Raw genomic sequence first — 21,661 nt, forward strand, 5'->3', positions numbered from 1 at the left:
CTGTAACTCAATCTCTGTTAGTGAATTGTGCAGCCTAGCTGACAGTGGCACAGGGGTAGGATCACTTTAGATGCTGTGAGGTTCAGGATTAGAAGTGTGTTTCTGTTGTTGCTGTTTACAACTCATAAAATCTCCTACTGCAGTAGCACAACAAGAAAAGGGGAAAAAAGTCACAAAACCATGTGAGTTTGAGTTTCTTTTTAAACTTTCATCATTCTGAGCTCAGGTTCTGCACAGTGGAAATGTATCAGAAACTTGAGGAGAGGGAAGGAAACTTCTCCTTCCTTATTTTACTAGGACCTGGTAAGTATGGGTTTCTGTCCGTTTCCCTGATTGCCTGTCTTAGGTATCCAAATTGTGAAATGTCTTCCACTTTCTGTGGGAGACTGTCTTTTAATGTATCACTGTTGGTGATATCAAAAAAGCTTAAGAAAAACTTTGAGTGAATAAGCTCTCTCTGTTTTAACTCGCAACTCTTCCTTGCATGACTTTTAGTATTTCTTCCTTGTCGTGTATGTTGTTTTAGACTACTGCCATGAATTTACATATATATTGGGTACTATTATATTACCAAATCCTATTAAGGTAGTAAGTATTAAGATATAACCAAACATATGCCATTTACTGATCAACTAGTTTCATGGAGTTTGGTACAACATCTCTTTTGTATAGTGCCATTATTCTTTCAGAACCTAAATTTCTTCTATAGCAAACTCTTGAACTTTGAATATGCAAGGAAAAGTAGACTACTGCTTTTAGTATTACTAGGAGTCATCCAGTGGAGTAGGTATATACTTACTCTGTCACGCAGAGCACTAATAAAGTATCTGCTACTACGTGGTCTTAGAAGAGCTTGATTTTAAAGGATCATAGAATGTTTTCGGTTGGAAAGGACATTTAAAGGCCACCTAGTCCAACACCCTTGCAGTGAGCAGGGACATCTTCAGGTAGATCAGGCTGCTCAGAGCCAAGTCCAACCTGACCTTGAATGTTTCCAGGGATGGGGCTTCTATCACCTCTCTAGGAAACTTGTTCCAGTGCTTCACCACCGTCACTGTAAAAATTTTTTTCCTTCTATTCAGTCTGAATCTACCCTCTTTTAGTTTAAAACCATTACCCCTTGTCCTGTTGCTACAGGCCCTGCTGAAAATTCTGTTGTCATCTTTCTTCTAAGCCCCCTTTAAGTATTGAAAGGCCACAATAAGGTCTCCCTGGAGCCTTCTCACCTCCAGGCTAAACAACCCCAACTGTCTCAGCCTTTCTTCACAGGAGAGGTGTTCCATCCCTCTGACCATTTTTGCGGCCTCCTCTGGACCTGTGCCAACAGGTCTTTATCTTTCCTGTGCTGAGAACTCGAGAGCTGGATGCAGGTGGTGTCTCACAGGAGCAGAGTAGAGGGGCAGAATCACCTCCCTCAACCTGCTGTCCATGCTTGTTTTGATGCAACCCAGGACAGGGTTGGCCTTCTGGGCTGTGAGTGCGTATTGCCAGCTCATATCCAGCTTTTCATCTGCCAGTACCCCCGAGTCCTTCTCTGCAGGGCTGCTCTCAATCCTTTCATCTCCCAACCTGTATTAATACCAGGTTTTGCCCCAACCCATGCTGCAGGACCTTCCACTTGGCCTTGTTGACCTCATGAGGTTCATGTGGGCTCACTTATTGAGCTTGTCCCGGTCCCTCTGAATGGCACCCTGTCCCTCAGGCATCTCAGCTGTGCCACTCGGCTTGATGTCACCTGAAAATTTTCTGAGGGTGCACTCTGTCCTACTCTCTATATCACTGAAGAAGACATTAAACAGTACTGGTCCCAGTATAGATCCCTGACCATTTGTCACTGATCTCCATCTGGACATTGAGCTGTGGCTCACTACTCTCTGGATGTGATCATCTGTCCAATTCATTATCCACTGAATGGTCCACCCATCAAATCCATATATCTTCAATTTAGAGAGAAGGATGTTGGAGGGATCTGTGTCAAAGGCCTTACAGAAGCCCAGATAGATGACATCTGTAGCTGTTCCTTGTCCACTGATGTAGTCATTCCATAACAGAAGGCCACTAGTTTGGTCAGGCAGGACTTGTCCCTGGTGAAGCCATGCTGGCTGTCTCAAATCACCTCCCTGTCCTTCATGTGCTTCTATATTTTAAAAATGGGTGCAATATTTCCCTTTTCCCGTCTCCAGAGGCTTCACCTGACTGCTATGACTTTTCAAATATCAATGAAAGTGACTTGGCAACTACATCAGCCAATTCCCTCAGGACTCTGGGATGCATCATATCAGGTCCCATAGACTTACCTGTGTTCAGGTTCCTCAGGTGGTCACAAACCTGGTCTTCTCTTACAGTGTGAGGACTTTGCTCCCGTAGTCCCTGCTTTGAGGTCCATCCATTTGAGAGGTGTGGGAAGCAAGGCTGCCAGTGAAGAAAAAGTTGTTGAGTACCTCAGGCTTTTCCTTGTCTGTTGTTACAAGTTTGCCAGTCGTGTTCATCAGCGGTATACTTTCTTTGACCTTCCTCTTCTGTCTGACATACCTGTAGAAGCCCTTCTTATTATTCTTTGCATCCTGTGCCGAGTTCAGCTCCAGATGTACCTCATCCTTCCTGACCCTGTCCCTACACAACCAGGCAACATCCCTATACTCTTCCCAGGATACCTATTCCCAGTTCCACTGTCTGCCTTTCCTTCTTGCTTATTAGTTGACCAGCAGGTCTCAGCTCAGCCATGCTGGTCTCTTGCCTTTCTTTCCCAATTTCTTATACCTTGGAATGGAGTGCTCTTGCACTCTGTGGAAAACGTCCTGAAAGATCTGCCAGCTCTCTTCTACTCCCTTGTCCCTGAGAGCAGTTTCCCAGGGGGTCCCATTGACTAGATCAGCTGGAAGCCTGCTTTCTTAAAATTCAGGGTCCTGACTCTGCCTGTCCCATATTCCTCAGGACTGTGAACTCCACAATCATTATATTATATGCACTCCTAGTGCATTACATCATAGAAGCTCACACAAAATGATCAAAATGGAAATACTTTGCTTTGAAGAATTTTGTATTTCAGTAGTTATTTAATAATTGTTTAATAAAACAAATGCAAATATACTGAAATTTGACATTTTATGTACCAAGTTTTTAGATTTCCTTTGTAATTGATAAATGTTGTTTGGAAGAACACAGAACTGTCTCACACAAAGCTTTCATATTTAGAAATAATGCTTCTCCAAGAGACTTACTTTGTCAGTCATGGACAGCCTTTGCTTCTATGAATCAATATAGAAACATAGGAAGAATCTATCATTGATTCATTTGGGAAAGAAACATGCAATATTGTCTGGACTAGGTGAAGAATTTGGAAGAAGCTGCAGGTGTTGTAAGATGGCCTTAGTCAAATAAGTAATAACTGAAAAAGATTACTTGGAATCCCTGCTGAGATGTTCTGGTTCTGTTTTTCTTCTCTCCTTTTCCATTTTTTCATAATATGTGTTCATATAAACTGTGGTTTGGTTAGTACATCTGTTTTGTATATTTTTGAATATTCCAGAATTAAAGTATGCTCCAAATAGCCATGTGACTGAAGGCTAAACTCCTCAGAAGAAAAGCTCTGTGCAACTGTCCTTTATTCTTTCGTCTCTCTCACTTTCCATTATTCCATGTTATTTTTATGCATAGAATATAATGGATATATATTGTGGATTATTTAACTTTGGCATGCATTAAAGGAGTAAGGTTTCCCCTCCCTTCCTTAATTCATGAGAGAGTAAAACCAGCAGATTTTACTTAAGTGTCAGCATATAGAAGCCAAGGAAGTCATGCAGTTTGCAGAGTTTTGAGTTAAAAAAACCCAGAGAAACACTGAAATCCTTAAATGCACGTTAGTTATTCCAAATTGAAATTGATTTCTACTAAAATATTGTATCAGTTAAAAATTAGTTGACTTTAAAAGTAGAAGAAAAGTTTTGTATCATAATTTTGTGCTCTTGCCTATAGATTTTCCTGATGATGTGATTTGCTGAGGTTTAGAAGGGATTTAAGCTTAGATGGGTCTAGTGTTGCCCATCTTCTGTACAGGCAGAAAAGAAGGAATTTTTTTATGAAACAGGGTTGGGAACTATAATGGAAGATTTTAATATTGGAAAAAAATCTGTAAAATAGCTAAAGCTAGAAGATGGAAAGTGTGTGTCTTCAGCGTTAGTGAAGTTGGGCAGGGTAAGTTTGAAAGTGACTGTGTACATTAGTCATGGGTGTTAATATTTGGCCATGGGTGAGTGTATCAGATCATGTAAATGTCTGATGTGAAAATGGCTTGGAGAGCTCTTACTGCAGTGGCTGTTGCAGGTTTTTTACCTCTTTGTACTAACACTGGAACTAATAAGCTATTTCCCCCTCCTTTTGTAAGGATCCTTGTTTGTATTTTTCAGTTCCTTACAGCTCAGTCTTAAATCCTTTATTTTCTCTGTACATTCCTACTAATTTTCTTTATGCCCTTTGTGAATCTCTGCATCTCTGGGTAACTTCAAGTACCTCCTGTGACTGGAATATCTGTCTCATACTATATAGCGTCTATCTTTACATTTCTCTTTAAGCAGGAAGAAACACCCCCACTTTTTATCTGAACTTTGAGCACTGGTGCCGCATGGAATGCTGCCTGTGCCTGCTCTTAGGTTTGACCTCTAATTGCATTTTCTCAAGTTAAAATACAGCCAGAGCTTTGTGTACATTGAAGTGAGCTGACCCTGAATGTTGTATTGAGATTCCAGAGTTGCTTAAACTTGATTGGGAAGAACCAGAAATCTGCAGCTGTAATTTCACTTGTACTTTAGAGTAAGTGCCTTTAACCAACTACATATTAAAACAAATAATGCAGCTAGTGTAGTGCATGTTTTTAATTTTTAACTTCTTATATTATATACAATCTACATGTTTAGGCTATGCAAAAGATTGTTACTGGTCACTGCAGAGAACTGCATGTATTGGAGCACTGCACTGCTTCTGGTATCTTGCAAGAAGATACTTCATCGAATTAATGAATTTTACATCTGATATGCAAAATTTAATTACAGTTTTAATAATTACATCTCTTTAAGTGTGCATTCTGTTTGCACTGAAGCATTGTAACACATTTTCCATTCAAACAAGCATTTTTAACAAGTGGATCTTAAGAATGACATCCCATGCACACTTTTCTGTCAAGTTTGATTTTTTTCAATAGTATTCTTCCACTACTGTTCTCATGAGGGTTAAAAAAAAAAGTGGCTTCCATTGCTTTTCTCATGAAAGTTGTACACAGTTGCAGTTGTGACTGCGGATGATATGAATTCATAACTGTCTACCTGAATGTATCACACATTACACTGACATCAAGCTGTATTCCAGTCACTTTAATGGATTGAAAAAGCAAAGCCTTTGTTTAAAGCAGTTTAATAATTACGTTTTACTGACCATGAATTGTTCACATTGACTATGAGATACTGCTGGCCAACAGTTACAGTTCATTAGAAAGTCAAAGGTAGCAAAAATAATGCAAATGCAAATAAATTAAAAGGGAAAATTCATTTCCTCAGGAGGAAAACTAGCTGTGTAGACAGTGATGCTGATGAGTAGGACTAAGATTAGGGGCTTTTTCTGCCCACAGGTGCCTCCCTTCACAGGCAGTTGCCCCGAGGTCTCTCAGCTGCGTTTGAGGACTGCATGTGGCTTCCTGTTATTCTCTCCGAGTGACCTTGGGTAGCTTGAACATTTTTAATAGTTACAGTGGTTTCAGTTTATTAATCTAGATAATTTTGATGGAACTGTGTTAAGAGTAAGCACACATGCAATTATACCAGCCTTTTTTAGTGGCAGTTGACTTCTTGTGCTGAAAACTTTTAATTAGCTTGACTCTTTAAGGTAGTTTAGTCAGAGCCAAAAGAGCACATCTTGATGCAGCCTAAGGCAGATGAGGAGAGAGGCTTTGGGAAAACATGAAAAAACCTGAAGACCTTGACCAATTTAATGGGTCACTTATTCTGTAATCCTGTGAGAGACTTGGAGTTGGATTTTTGAAGAATTAGTAACTACTTTGCCATAGTGAGAGTAGGGGGAAGATGGGACTTTTGGACTTGCATATACAAGTCAGGTAGTGGTTACTCAAAAGAGAAGATCTTGATGAGGAAGATAAAACTGCATCTATAACTGGAAGCTGGAGGAGTTCTCCATACAGGATGTCACTATCCCTTCTTGTCTCACCCTTGTTTACAGTGACCCTGCTCATTTGACTGAAACAGTAGATCTTTGCTGATGCAAGTTTGGACTGAACGGGCTGAGGGTGAGTGGTTTTGTCAGTAATATGAAAGAGATGATAAATTATGACTGTTGGTGGCATCAGGGATGACAAGCAATAGCAGACAAATTTTTGCAACTGGAGGTTGAACCATAAAGTGTAGATGTACTTTAAGGCTTTAGTATCACTACATTCAAAAGGAATTTTCAGAGAAAAGAAGGCAAGATGTCTTCTGAAATCAAAAGGATTAACTTCTGAAGTATGTGCGTCCTGGGAACACTTGGCCATCCAGGGCTGAAGCTCTGTTTATAGTGAAATAATGTCTTTGAGCAAAGGAATCTGTTAGTGTATTATGGATTTTTCTGCTTCTTTCCCAGTATCAGGAATGGAACAGGGAATCAGTTAACCTGTAAAGGATAGAGTTTCCAAGATAAACATTCTAAGGAATTATCATTAGGCACAAAACCATCAAAACCAAAATGCCCACCAAGAGCAAAATATGCAATTTGACTATTCCTTTGAAGTCTATGGTTGTTTCTGTTGTGCATATGAACAGCTCCCCTTTGAAATTGCTGAAAATTATCTGTGTATATCTGAGAACTGAACATGTTCTGTAAAGCTAGATAGTTGCCAAGAGAAGAGATTTTACAACTTCAGGATTCAGGAAACACCATCAAAAGTGGCAGAAGGTGCAAGGATGATGGTGTTGGAGAAAGGCTGGATCTTGCCAAGAGGAAATTGCTGGTGACCTTATTGAACTACTGTGGTGTCTTGCAGGTGTACCGCAGAGATTCAAACATGGGAACAATTAGAAGAGAGCATGTTTTGGCATGTATCTGGGAAAAAAGAAATCACAAAGTTGAAATAAAATAATAGTTATTAAAAATTTTGAGTTCAAGTGCTCCTTCTTGTCACTCACTTGAATGTAGCACTGATGTGACAAATTAAGAAGGAAGAGAATATTAGGCACACTGTAAACACTAGATTTTTGGAGAAAACAGATTCAGTTTTATCCAGCTTAACATCCTTTTTCTTAGAGTTAGCGATGTGTTATTAGGCCATTGTTACCTGTCACCCAGCAAAGATGTTAACGAAAGAAATTATAAGAAAAAATTCCTCTGAAGTACTCATTCAGGAAGTATGTTCTCTGCCATTTCCCCACCTGGAAAACATAATACATTGCTGAAAAACAGATTTATGAAAAGTGGTTAAAAACACTGCTTAGATCATTAAAGGGAAAGGAAATTATTTATGTAAGCTTCCATTTCTCTTTATTACCTGTGTTTCTATGTCACCACATTACCTTATCAGCTAATCCCTTTCCTCCCCTGTAAGCTTGATTGCATTTAGTAAAAGCTGAGATATTTGTTGGGAGAGTCTTGGACATTGCTCAATATACCTATACAAGACATGCATTTTCCATCTGGTCCGTGCATGCCAAATAAACTTACCTGTTTCATTTAATTGTCATCTCTAGAAGAGTGATATAGTCTATAGGAGACAGAATAGTTGCGACATATCACAAAATAATTAACCTTTTTTGCCACTCCTGAATTTCAAACTAGGGTTTTAAAGGATTTAGTTTTATTTACTCTTTTATTGATATATTTGGTTTAGACAATTGTCAGATGGAATTTCAGCTTTTGTGGTTTATGTGCTTGATGTGAGAGTTAGCTTAGGGACAGATACTTCTTACAAAGCTGTGTGCTGCCCTTTTTTTTTAAATGTCCAGTGTGGTAAGTAATAACTAAAGAGTTTTGTTCCTTTTTTATGTCTGTATGCCAGCAGATGTGTGTTTCTTTCTGCTAGTGATCTGAGCCAATAGATTCTGGGTATAGGTAGGGCCCCAGGTGATTAAAAACTTGAGTTACTCCTCTCAAAAGTGATGTGAAAAACAGATTTGTCCAGTTGCTGGAATCAAGTAATTGTTTGCACTGTGTAAAGCCAATGCATGTGCCTACCCTTAATATTAAGAAGAAGAAAAACCATCTGGCTCACAGCAGATGGAATATAGAAGTCATAGACACACAGGAGGGGTTGGGTTACTGCTGAATAACCCAAGGACGAACTAAAATGCTCCTGACACGGAGTGGCGACCCTACCACTCTGGCTGTTAGGAGCAGACTTCTTAATTCCCTGAGTTAAGTTTTCTGCTGTTCCTGGACTGGTTGGAGTGTTTCGACATGGGACACTTTTCCCTGCCTGCAGGCAGTGTTGTTGGAAGGTGCCCATCTGCACCACCTTCCTGTGTGCAGGCTCGGCTGGATCGCACACAGCACGCTTCCTCCCCAGCCTTTCTCCTGAAGCCTTTCCCAGCTGTATCCTGATGTGCTAAACCACTTAAATTAGCTCCAGATTGCTCTGTTTATCGTGTGCCAGAGAAGTGACAGAAGGCAATCAGAGCAGTCCACCCTCAAGTAAACACCAAGGGAGAAGGGGGTACAGGATTTTAGGATGGAAAATGGGTTCTGGGCACAACCCTGAGGCTTTAATGCCTGTATATTAGATCATTTGTCTCTGCTGTTTGCATATAATTCTAAGTTTTGGCAGCTTCATATCCCTGGAAAAGCTCTTTGGGGGTGGTTTTTTTTGTTGTTTTTTTTGTTTTTTTAAAGGGAAGAAAAGAGGTGTTAGGTCAAAGTAGTCATTTCTTCCCTCTGCTTCAAAAGACAGAACTGGAGAAAAGTGGAATGATGATCCCTGAAGGCTGGCGTCCTTCCCTGCACACCTTAACACTTCTGCTGCATCTGAAGTCAGGGACATCTTTTCTTGTACGCGACTCTGATTAGCGGTAGATGTAAAACTAGTTTGCCATCAGCTCCTGTCCTTATGGTTGGAACTGGATTCTCTTTTCTTACCTTACAGCTGCAACATAAAGTACAAAACCAGCAGGCCTGAGGTCAGGTATTTTCCATGCATCTGGAAGTATGGGTGCATTAGTTTTGGATGATCGCTGCTTATACAGGGTGTCCATAAGCACAGTAACAGTGGCTTGGCTTCCTGCATTTTTTCCTCCAAAAGCTACTATAAATATGTCTTCTAATTAGATCCATAACAGTGTTTGGATAACAGCACTAGGTTTGTTGTAAGAGAGTCACGCTGCTTCCAGAAGCAGAGGAAGAAGCCCAAATGTATTCAAATAAACTGCTGAATGCTTATACTGAATAAAAACACCTAGATGTTGCCAACTATTGGGCAGTCTGTGCACTTAGAAAATTTAATGCTTGAAATTCAGTGCTTCCCAACATACTTATGGTCATTTGTCAGTCCTATCCAGTCCTCCTTTTGAGTGTCTGTCTACCATATGGATATACCTCTTCTGTTTGGTAGGGAGAGAGGGGCAATGCAATTGGAAACTAAACATTCTTCTGAGTTACATTTACAACGTTTACTTATTTTAAGTGCAAAGAGGGAGCATATAGGAGAGACTCCATTGCTTTTAGCAGAGAGTAAACAACCACCTTACTTCCACTCTCATCTTCACAAAACAATCTGCTAATCAGAAGCAAGAAACTGGAACAAGCACCAGGAATTATTGACCATATTTCCCCTTTGAACATTTTGTGCATATTTCATGCTAGATTACATGCAGTTGATGGCTTACTATGTTGGCAGCCTTTAGTTTCAGGAGTAGCAGGAGCTTAAGAGGTTCCTTTTTCTCATTATTTTGAAGATGCTTTAATTTAATCATGTATTGAAATGGCCAAATCTGCATTATAAAATAAATCAGAAGTGGAGGTTTTTTTCTGGTCTGTACTCACTTAAAAAATACTGTGTGGCTTTAGATGAGCCTTTCAAACAGAGCTTGGCTTGGTTTACGTATCAGACAGATGTGTGCTAGATCAGCTTACTGCAGGGGCCCATGAAGAGAAATTAAAGGGTATGGGAATTTTCTCTTGCAGCTTCAGAGAAATTCATAAATTCAAAAAAGTAGGAGCTTAAGCACGAGTGGAAAACAGAAAAAAAGCTTGGGCATGCCAATGTTGGTTTTGAAAAGTACTTTACATACAGTAGGAGCATTGGGCAAGTATTTTGTAACTGTTTTCAGGAAGAAAGGAGACCTAGGTGTTTGCAGCCAGAAGCCAGGAATGTTAGGCTAGATCTTTACAGACTCTAATAGTTGGTTAAAGTTATTGAGCAATAGTACATGATAAGTGATTAATGGATTGAGTTGTGATGACTTTCTTGGCACAGTGCACTTGATTTTTCTCTCCTTTTTTTCCTTTTTTTTTTTTTTTTTTTTACTGGTTCCTAATTGAATCCTTTCTTTAAATGTTGGTCAGTTATTTCTTACTCTGTGGTTACATGAGCTATATACATACAGATCTGTTAAACTTTTGGATGGCTATTTTTAAAAATAAACCCAGGTATCTAAAAGAAGTTACATATTTAAATTTATTAACCTCAGTATCGTAAAATATTTTCCATGTTGATTCTTTTTTGTAATATCAAGCAGTTTTGGTCTTTTGCTCCTTATTGCTAAAATTTATTTATGCAGAATATGTTGTGCTGTGAGACATATAATACAAAACAGTCTAGAAATATTTACTGTATTGGACTGTTGTGCTCAAATAAGTTAGTTGTGTTGTTTTGTTTTGGTTTTTTTCTGTTAAGACTATTATTTTTCTTACAGGAAATAATTAATTACTACTGTATTTTCCAGAGTTGTTGTAAATATTTTCTGTATTCTTGGATCACCCTTTTGTTCTACAAGTGCCAAAACCATCTGTTAAATTTACCAGGATAGTTAGGTTTACTAGGACACATAGGATTACAGTTCTGCCATTGTAACAAAGGTTGTGTGATACCATAAAATTGAACTCTCTGGGTTTATCATCTTATGAGAATGGAAAGTTTAGAATAATCAGAATTTAAGAACCATTTATGTAAACCCTGCATATTTTTATGAGGTATTCTCACTGTCCAACACAATTTGCACACTAAATGAAGTCAGGAAGGGTGGTGGTTTTTTTTTTTTGGTTTTTTTTTTTTTTTTTTTGTAGTAAAGAGACTTATGACTAGCTCTTTATTTGAGCTAAGAAAATACAAAGACTGAAATACTGGAGTTAAAACTGCTTAATAACAGTACCAAATATAGTCCTGGATGAATCTGAAATTCCAGGAATCTCTCTCTGAAGAGCTTGTCTAGAACAGTTTGCCAGGCGTGTCAACAGGACAGCAGGGTGTAGCACAATTGTGGTTGTAGGAAGGATGCAGCAACGTGAGTGGTCACAGTGGAGACAAAAAGGATGCTTTGTTTTAAAAAAGCCAAAAGAGTTACTTTTCTATAGTATAACTGAAACAAGATCTAGTCTATTAGAAGAAAATAAGTAGCTGTACAACAAGGCACACTTGCTTTTGAAAAGATGCAAAATTATTTTATGTATTATTTACCATTTTTAGTTAAATCCTTAAATCCTAAGTAAGAGCCATTGAAAAATCTTTAAAGTGGAGACCAGTTTCTGGCCTATTTGCACAGAAAATAGTACCTCTATTCTAGAGTATTAATGTGAGGCAGTATCATAAACAGAACCTGCTAAAATAGTGTGTGCAGTTAGTAGAAGTCACAGAAAGGGAGTCTCTTGGGCCACTTGTCCACATGGTGAAGAAAGTTAGCATGTTGGCCATACTGTATTTAAGTGCTCTTTGGAAACTCTGTTATAGTGTTTTTCCCACCATCCAAAATAAAAGACAAAGATCCTTTTATAGCTTTTTTAAATAAGTTTTTCATTCCACTATATAGGCAATAATGATTTTTGTGCATACAACTGGGGGAGATTAAGCTTACTTTCTTAGAAAACTGGCCTTATACAGTATTACAGAACTTGTTTCATTTCTTCTCCCAACAATAACTTTCAAGCCAGTTGATCAAATAAAATGGAATTTGTGAGAGGGAGTGAGGTCTGATGTGTGAAGTTTTGACAAATCTATTAATGCTATTAATATTGCCTGAGTTGAGTCACCACTGTGGACTTGGCAAGGAATGCACAAAAGCAAGAGATATTTATGATCCTGGGAACGACATTTGTTAAAGTTCATCGTCAACACTTTTGTCTTTTGTGGTTTTCTGTTGTCTAATGAGGTATAAATCCCAAATGAGGCTTTTCCCATAGTTGTGAGTACTCTTGGCGATGTGGGTTATCTTCATAGTATGAAGGAGACTGTTGCTTCAGATCCAGGATAATTCAATAATAAGAGAGTCCATCTGAAGACTTGAATCCATACCTGTTTCATTAGTTATTCCTCTCAGAATTGTTTCATTGATGTTTTTTATTGTCCAACTGCTCTTCAAAGAGGTTTTAGTCATTAAAATGTTTACTAGTTACATTCCACATCACTGCATATATATACCGCCCTACTCAAAATGTTTGGCAGCTGGCAACTCTTCAGAGAAGTGTTTGGGAGAAAAGCTTCTCAGTTTAGTTTTGTTTATTGATTCCTTTAAGAACTCCAGCAGAATGTCTTTTACAGTTTACAAATCACAAATTTAACAAATTAAAGTCTTCCTCATGTATATGACAGTGAACATTAATTACAAAAGCAGATGTTTGTGAGAAGAAAACATTGGCCTTCATTTTTTAAGATACATTCAAGATGCACAAACTGTATTTTGCTTTTATTTGCTTATGTTGAAAGGTTTTTATTAAAATAAATAAATTTTTAAAAAGCACCCTTCCTCGTCATTACCTTTAACAAAAAAACCCCACAGTAGTTTAAAAGACAGTTCTTTTTGAAAATGGCTTGTATTCTCTGATTTTCTGTGTGGGAAAGGTGTCCTATTTTCAGTCAAAGTCTTTTGGGAGGGAAGCACTACAGCTTCTTTTTGTTTTAACTTGCTCCATCAAAGTATCTTGATGAGAACAGCATTGTATGGATTTTAAGATAGGTGAGAAAGTGGTTAGATATAAATAGGTGTATGAGAGTGAAAGAATATAGAAATAGTCCTATAAGAAATTTTTTTTTTCTTGAACTCATGTTGGAGTAGTTGCTAAGTTAGAAGAAAAATATTTGATTTTGTTGTAGATATTTTAATCAAAACAGAAGACAGAAGTTCTCGATTCAAAATTCTCTTTTTGCTATAGCAATGCATGATATTTACTGAGGATCAACTTTGCCAGTACTTCAGAAAGTATTTAAGGGTTTAGGGTACTGTGCATGACTACATTTTGAAGAAAAAAGTTATTTAATCTGGAGAGCTTTATATCAATCTATTTTATCAGGATACATGTCCCACAGTACACTCATGTGGAGAACCAACATAAAATGTGGTATTTTGGGTTTGGAAGCACTGCATTGGTTTTGTGGGTGTTTAGACCTACTTAGTAACAGTTACAATGAAATTATTCAGTGTGGCTATTTTTTTTTTTTTTTAAGATACATTCAGATCTTGTCAGATTTCTACTCCTTGGATACTGAAGGTAAAAACGAAATTAAAAGATAATTATGCTACTCTTGACCCTCAGAAATATTTATAGCCCTTAAGAAACAATTCTATCAGAGATTATGTGGTTCCCTCAGATTTCACTGCTGCAGGCTTCCCAGTGCTTACAACTGTCAGTGTGCTTCCTTTTCTCTTTAGGATTTTTGCTTTCTCTTCCATAGCAGGAATGACACCTCCTCCCAGATCAGTGCAGCGTATCATTTGTGTTTTATACAATTAGTACATTATACAGATTTCTCCAAGTCAACAAGACTGATGTTAGTTCAAGGATGCACAGCTTTGACTGAAACTACCTTTTTAAGTAGGTAGTAACCAGGATGCTACTGTTTCTCTCCTTTGTTCTATCATTTTGCCATTCACCCTGCATATGTCATCTGTGCATTTTTTTATTGGTGGTGGTAGTGCCTGCTACAAACTCTCTTTCAGTCCATTCTTGTATCAGTGAGAATGCCTCTCCACAGTGTTCTCTTTCATTGTTACAGATTTTAGCTTGTAGAAGAAGACTCAAATCAGAATGGAAAAAAAGACGTTTTGGTACCCTGCTCCTTAAAATAACACAGAATGATGAAAGTGGTAAAAACACTGTGAGAAAATAAAGGTAGCTAAACACCTATGAAAACAAACCAAACCTAGCAAACAAGAAAGGTTTTTAAAAATGTAAAACGCTTCCATTTAAGAAAGCAAACAAATGAATAAGTTATCTAGGTAGCGCTTATGCCAAATACTGTAATGTTTAAGTGTAGCCTTGTTCTCTCCACTTTCATCATTTCTTTAGGGTCAAAAGGTGTTTTATTTTATGATTTTTCTAATTCAGATAATATGTTGTGGATATTACTGAAATCTAAATTATATAGATGTAAATACAAATATTATTCTTACAGATAGGAAAAATATGCTAACTACATTTTCCAGATGATTTCACTATTATTTTTAATGAAAATCATATTTGATGTTTGTCTTCAGGAAAGAGATAATTGAAGTATCATGCTTGGGGGAGGCTTGCATTTTCAGCTGAAGTAGCAAGGCTGAAGCTTTAATAACAGGAAATGTTATAAACCAGGGCCTCTAGTTGTAGGTACCTTGATTCCAAAAGCTTTGCTCTGGAGACTCTCTGCTGAGATTAGATATTAGGATGAGTCACAGAGAGAAAGAGTTGCAAAAATGGATGATAAATCATTCAGGAGATATGTTTTGAAGTGAATTTAGAACTGGATATGAAGCCAGTGTAGAACATGAAGCAACAATGATCCTGTTTGTCTCTTACCTAAGTGGATATTAAGCATGTGTTTTAAACTAGTGGGAGTTTCCATATGGACTTTGGAGTTTGTTCCATATCTGAGATACTTTGCTGAAAGTAAAAGTAGCATGAGGAGTTAGTAAGGAATAACTTTTTTGGGAGAACACAAGAATGGCTGTACTTCCACAAATTAAGGATGTAGCCAAACATCCCCTCACTATGTCATTGCCTGGTAGCTTTTTAAACTTAGTCTACTATATCTGAATGCTGATGTTACACACAAGTTTTTACAGGTTATATGTTAGATAGACTCCTTGTCTCAGGTAATTTATTTATAATGAAACTGGAAACTGAATGTCTTCAACTCAGCTACAGTAAGTAAAGAAAAAGTTAAGTATAACAAAGATAAGTCTGTAACCAGAAAATGCACACTTTATCTCTCTATTTTTTTAAAAAATAGTCTGCTTCTATAATTTCCTTGCTACTTTGTTGCTGGTATTTAGGACTAAGAAGAAATCTCATGTTTATGTCATGTCATAAACTTGTCATGTCATTATTAAACTGATATGGACAGTAAGTAGCCTGTGATATGAAGAAGATATCTAAAGTACTTAAGATCTGATCCTGCTGTATGTCTAAGCTGTGCTCTAATATAGTGTAGATAAGTTACCTTTTATTTTAAGGCCAACAAAGGCTAAAAGCTACTGAAAGCTTTGTCCTGTGAGTATTCCTGACAGGAATTCCTGTTTACACTAAGAGCAGAAAGAATTGTTGAAACTGATTTTTTTTTTTTTTTTTTTTTTGGGTAACTGGCAATTGCCTACATTCTCAGATCTCAGTGCTCAGCACTGTTGTGTGAGAAATATTGGTAGCTAGTATTTTATTGCTTGCATTTCATATTGAAGACAATAAAGCTCTTTCTTTATTTTTAACGTAAGAGTGCGAGACACACAAGCAGCCCTGCTGGAAGCTAGTTGGGCCACAGAACACTTACACTTTTCAAATAATGGTATTTTTTCCAAGTACTTTATTTAGCTCAGACTTCCACAGAGGCATGCACTAGTTTATTCCTTGGTAGAACAGAAAGGGTCTTCTGTGTGCAGTAGAAGGATGTTCACAGTGGGGGTTTATATTGATCCCTAAGTAATGAAACAGAAGTGAGATCATTTTGTTGTGGTGTGGTTACAATAAAGTTCATCTGTAAGGTGTTGGAGATGTACTTCTTGTTTCTTCCCTTAAATTCCTGGTTTTTAATCAGAAAATACAGTATCAACATGTCAAATTATACTGAATGCCGGTTCAAGAACTCCTATTTGAAATCATTTTAACCTCATTAAAATCCAGAAAAATTACACTTCAAAGAAGTGTAATAACTTCCGAGATCATTACAACTCGTTTGAACAAGAACAACTGTACGGTAGTACTAAAAGTAACTTCAAAGACTCATTAAATCTGTTAACTTTAGGAACCTGAATCTTATTCTGTGTGGAAGCTGCTTAACTCGGAGAGAGTTAAAAAAGAGCTACATGAGCTATCTCTAATTCATTCAGATATTTCTGAGTTACTGTAGTCATGGTTCAGCTTTTCTGTAACCTTATATTTTTCACCAAACACAATAAATCCAGTATATTTCCACACTGCTTCAGCTATTTTAACTAGTTTCAACTCGTTAGGGCTTTCTCCTTCTGCCTGAGAGACTGTCTGGTTTGTGCGACATGACAAATCAATGTGGCTGCCTAAAAATCTAGGAAAAAATGGTTCTAAACTAGGAGTACGGGTATTATCCTGACAATGGAATAACAGTTTATACAGAATAACTCTTCTTGTGGTCTGTAAAGTCGTTGGAACTGAAATTTTAAAATCTTTGATTCTGGAAACTTTGGATGTCTAATGATATTTAGAATCAATATCAGAGATGGTTCTTAACAAAGTCTTTCTAAATCACTGGCTTATAATATGGTATCATTTCTGCCTAGCAATACCTTTTCATTGTAGTAACTTGTAAGACTGACAGGAATTAAAGTAAGTTTGTTATATGCTCTGAACATGCGACATACTCTATGAACTTTTAACAGCATTATGTAAGTACTTGCATGACACACCTATGTTGTGAAAATATTTTTTCCAATGGATGAATAAATGTTGTAGGGAAGATTGTTCTATTTCTTTCTTACCAATAATTCCCTTTAATTACTTGTTTTCCAGATAATGGAGGACAGACTTTGGCAGGTGGGAATAACTGGCCACTGAGAGGAAGAAAATGGACCCTCTGGGAAGGAGGAGTGAGAGGAGTAGGCTTTGTTGCAAGTCCTTTGCTGAAACAAAAAGGTGTAGAAAGTCATGAACTCATCCATATCTCTGACTGGCTGCCAACACTGGTGCACCTTGCTAGAGGACATACCAATGGCACTAAGCCTTTGGATGGCTTTAATGTTTGGAAAGCTATCAGGTAACTTGCACGTCAAATCACTGAGTCAGCATTCTGGTACAAGAAGAATTTAATCAGGCCAAAGAACAGAGCGGGAACTGGGGAGGGAAATATTATGTGTTCCTTTCCTTAAATACAGGGAAGGTATAAGCGCAGTTAATTTTTCTATCCATGAGAGAATTATACAGGTTTCAAATTTAATGCTGGTGATGGATGCAAAACCTCCATACAGCTTTAACTTGGTCTGTTCAATTTATCAGTGTGGACACAACAATGCAGAAATATGGTAAATATGGCATACTTTTTCAAGAAGGCTCTGTGATTCAGAAATATGTTAAGTGATTTTGCACAGCATGGAGTACAAGTTAGTAAATTTTTTAGACCCAGGCCTGCTCTCTACAGAGCCCAGTTGGGTGTCTCTGCAGTATGCATCTGGAATGGGACATGTGGGAAATCTACGCAGACATTGAACTCACTGAGTATGGATTCCACTTGGATGGTTTGTTTGCTCAGTACAGAACCTGTCAGGCTGGCTCAAAGTGTAACCATTTGAACAGGTCTGTATCATGCTGTCTAGTGTCTCAGAAAACATGTGAGGTTGAGTACAAAAGTAGACCTGACTTGGTTCCTGAGAGGTCATGAGGTTGTGCCTGGTTTAAGCAAGCTGGAACGCTCAGGAGCGCGGTGCTTAGATGCTGGAAGGATCACAGACATGCCTAAACGGCTGGAAAAAAGAGGCAGCTTAGGTCAGTTGGGTTGACACTGAGACCGAACTAATGACTTTTACTGAGTCTGTACACCTCTCATGCTGTCTGGATTAACTGGGATATCCCAAACCCCATTAGTTCAGATAATGGAGAGTCTTCTGTGCATTAAAAGAAAAATTAGTTAAATCCCATACATTTTTCCTCTGTAAAAGGATAATAAAAATGGTATCACAAATGTTGTATACCGGAGGCTCTGGACACATCTGAATGTTGGGCTCAGCAGAGTAAGTAGAATAAAATGTGAAAGAATACATTAAATAGTCATTAACTGGTAACGGTGATTTTTTTCACTGGAACTATCAAAAGAAACTGATGTTGCCCCTTTGCTATATCTTCAATCATGAGATATATTCAGTCAGTTCTTCATCTTTCAAAGATTATCTTTTATTCTAATTTTCTTTTATTCTACTAAAATGGATTATGAAGTCCTTAAAACCCGAGTTTCTGCAGAATTTTATACTTCTGTGTCCAGCCATGCAAAAATTGCATGGTGACATTGGTTTAAATTCCTTTGTTTCTTCTGTGTTACATCTAATGTATTAATTGATGGGCTAAATTCTATTGTCTGTGTTCTTGGAAGTTATAGTTATTTTAGTAGGTCTTAGAATGTAGTTTTAATTAGCATAGGAATCATTTAGGATGGAAAGTTTAATACTGCAAAAGCAAAATAGAAGGACTAGCAAGTGTTTTGTTTCTTTTGATAGTCTTTGTACTTTTTTTATAGCAGTCAGACAATATTATATTGGGTGTATTACAGGCTTTTGCCACCTTTTCAGTGTTCCCACCCCAGCTTGCAGGAGAAATGCAGCTATTTATATAGCAATTGCTGAATTTTCTGCAGTTTTCTACATAGTGCATAACAATAAACACTGAGTTTTGTTTATCTTAGCATCCTAGACTGTGAATTACAGGAGTTAGTTCCTAAACAAGTGTGAGCAGGAGTGTTGTTTGTGTTGGGGACTGAGATGAGAAATAGAGTTAAAGCAGGCAGAGCTGAACCTTCCATCTCCTATATGGACTTTGAAGTAAAAAACGAAAACAAAAACCCAAACCCACTCCCCAAAAAGCCAAACCCCATATCCTGAGTTCAGAATTGTTTTGTTTGTACCTTTAGTAGGATTACCTACTTTGAAACTGATAAGCTTGATTTCTTTTTTAACACTGCCTCTGTTTCTGAGGAGCTATGGGGTTGTTTTCTTTACTAGCTGGAGTTTGCAGAGATCTCGTGGGTTGTGCCCAGGTGTACTGTATGGCTCTCTTCCAAGTGGAAGAAGATAAGTATGTGTGTAATTGAGACCAGGGACCATTAACTGCCAGGAAGGAATGGAGACTCCTGTCCAGCCAGAGGAAGTAAAATGCTTTACATGCCAGTGTTACTGTGGGAAAACTTAGCATCAGCAAGATCCTGGAGTACTCCCAAACCATAGACTTTTTCTTCCTGCTACCAGCAGAATTCTCACCTTCTTCAGGTTCAGTTTCAACCAGATATTCTTTGTCATGGACTGATCTTCTCAGATCAGGTTACTTCAGCAGAAAGATTATATGTGATGAAAAATAGGCACACCTGTGCATCCTCTGCACGCTCCTGGCACTTGTGGAGGAACTGAATGCAGTGTTTACTGTCATTCTTAAGGAATAGGTGACCTCCTATATTTTCACTTGTGCCAACTGGACAGCCTCTGTCCAGAGAGGAGAAAAGTCAGATTTTGTAAATTATTAGGCTGCTCTTTGGCTGACCTTGCAGCCAAAATGTCAAATTTCACATGATTTGCCCATGTAATCAGGATAAATGAATGTATTAAATTTCATGATCATAACTCAAAAGGTCACTTGAATATTGGATAGCAAACAATAAAGGCACAGTGCTCTTTTGGTGACATCTGATGGAAGGTTCAAATATGTTGCTTTTCTTGGAACAGATGGCTCATAATGAGTGAAATTATAATTTGCTAAGATTCTCCTTCATTTGAAAAAAGGAAATTAATAGCCAATTATCATGTTACATCTGTATTTTTTCAATACAGTCTAATACCAATAGCTGCATATGCTTCTTGTGATTCTTTTTGTGGACTTTGATCCTGAGCCTACTGTTTCTTATGTGTGTAATCCAAAGGAAAGAAGTTATGAATTTGCAACCTTGATTTATATATTCAAAAGAATATATGAGACAATGCAGATACTCTTAGAAGTAACAAAAATATTGGATCCATTCCAGTATTTGATATCTGTCAATAAATGATCAGTATTCAAAGGATGTGTTATTAATATTATATTTATGTAATATAAATAATGCTGAAAATAACAATATATAGATATATAAATTTTAATATAGTTTATGCTATAAACAATATAGAAATTAGATGTAAATTTTGAAATTGTAAATTCTGAAATCCTAGAGCAAAATGAACCTTCTGTCATGATTTTAAGATGATTGGTAGTCCAAATTAGGAATTGAAGTAACATGACACTCATTAAGTTCTTGTAGTAAATAGAAGTGCTGAAGACCACATTTGTATCCAACTGTTGATGTCATGCCTTCTCTACTTAATTTTGACTTGAAGAACCAGAAAAAAGTTAATTGTCAGGAGCAAATGACATGAAAAGATATCAGGAGCCCATGTTTCTTGTAAACAAAAATACCTTCTTTTGCATTCTTTTTAGCTAGCTATACTTTTAAGTTTCTTTCACTGAATGCATGAAACTGAGGAAATGTAATGTTCCTGTTCTCACTGTTTGAATTTCTTAGATAAAAGTTTGCACGGTACTAGAGCTCTTTGTCAGGGACTTTGAAGTCAAAAGCTTTTCTTCTGTTTCCAGATTGATCTGCTGACCTATTAGTTATTAGTGTAGGAACACTGTATCGATGAGAGATTTAAAGGAAGAGGAAGGTGGTTATACCTAAAATAGAAACTGAAATAAAGCAGGTTTTACTTGCACTCAGTCTGACACCCTCACCAGAAGGTGTTTACCTAAGAAGTCTGCCCAGCAGCCAGGCAGCAGGGAAGGGGTTTTCAAGCTTTCTGTCTGGCAGCCAGGCACCATGGTGCTTGTGACCAGGTGTTAGGCCCAGGGTCTAATCCTAGCCGTATATTAGGACCATGCAGATGTCCAGGGATGCCAGCTATGAAGTCCTTCTAGCATCTTCTGTGGTTCTTCTTAGGTTGGCAACCATGCACAGGTTCTGGTCTTGCCTTTATGTACAATTTTGGTGCTGCTTCTCTATCCTGTCCCACCTCTATGAGTCACCAGATGCCATCACTGTTTTGTCTCCAGATATCCCTGTCCTTTGAAACTGGCCTAGATGTTTTGGGGCCTCGATGACCTGCTAATCTGGATGTCATTAACACAGGCCGTTATGAGAGCCTTTTTGCTGCTGCGTGTTCATGCTGTTGTCTCCACACACAGATCTTCCCAGATGTTCTCTGTTCATACCAATCTTAGCAGAAAGGCCAAAGTTTTCTACAGGAACATGTAGTTCCTAAACTTCATTTTCCTCTAAGTATCTTTGGAATGAAATTTAACTTTCCCTTTAATGTCTCTA

At 37.7% G+C, this 21,661-nt stretch overlaps 1 protein-coding gene across 1 annotated transcript in view; it reads left to right on the forward strand.

Annotated features, from left to right (window-relative positions):
* ARSB (arylsulfatase B) overlaps window positions 1-21,661 on the forward strand; it is a 67,981-nt gene that overhangs the window by 14,703 nt on the left and 31,617 nt on the right. The window contains exon 5 of the mRNA XM_074931960.1: window positions 17,131-17,374. Within this exon, the coding sequence (XP_074788061.1) occupies window positions 17,131-17,374 (244 nt within the window). The remainder of the gene's footprint in view (window positions 1-17,130; window positions 17,375-21,661) is intronic.

This window comes from Athene noctua, chromosome Z (genome assembly GCF_965140245.1).
Source record: "Athene noctua chromosome Z, bAthNoc1.hap1.1, whole genome shotgun sequence".
Classification (NCBI taxonomy): domain Eukaryota; kingdom Metazoa; phylum Chordata; class Aves; order Strigiformes; family Strigidae; genus Athene; species Athene noctua.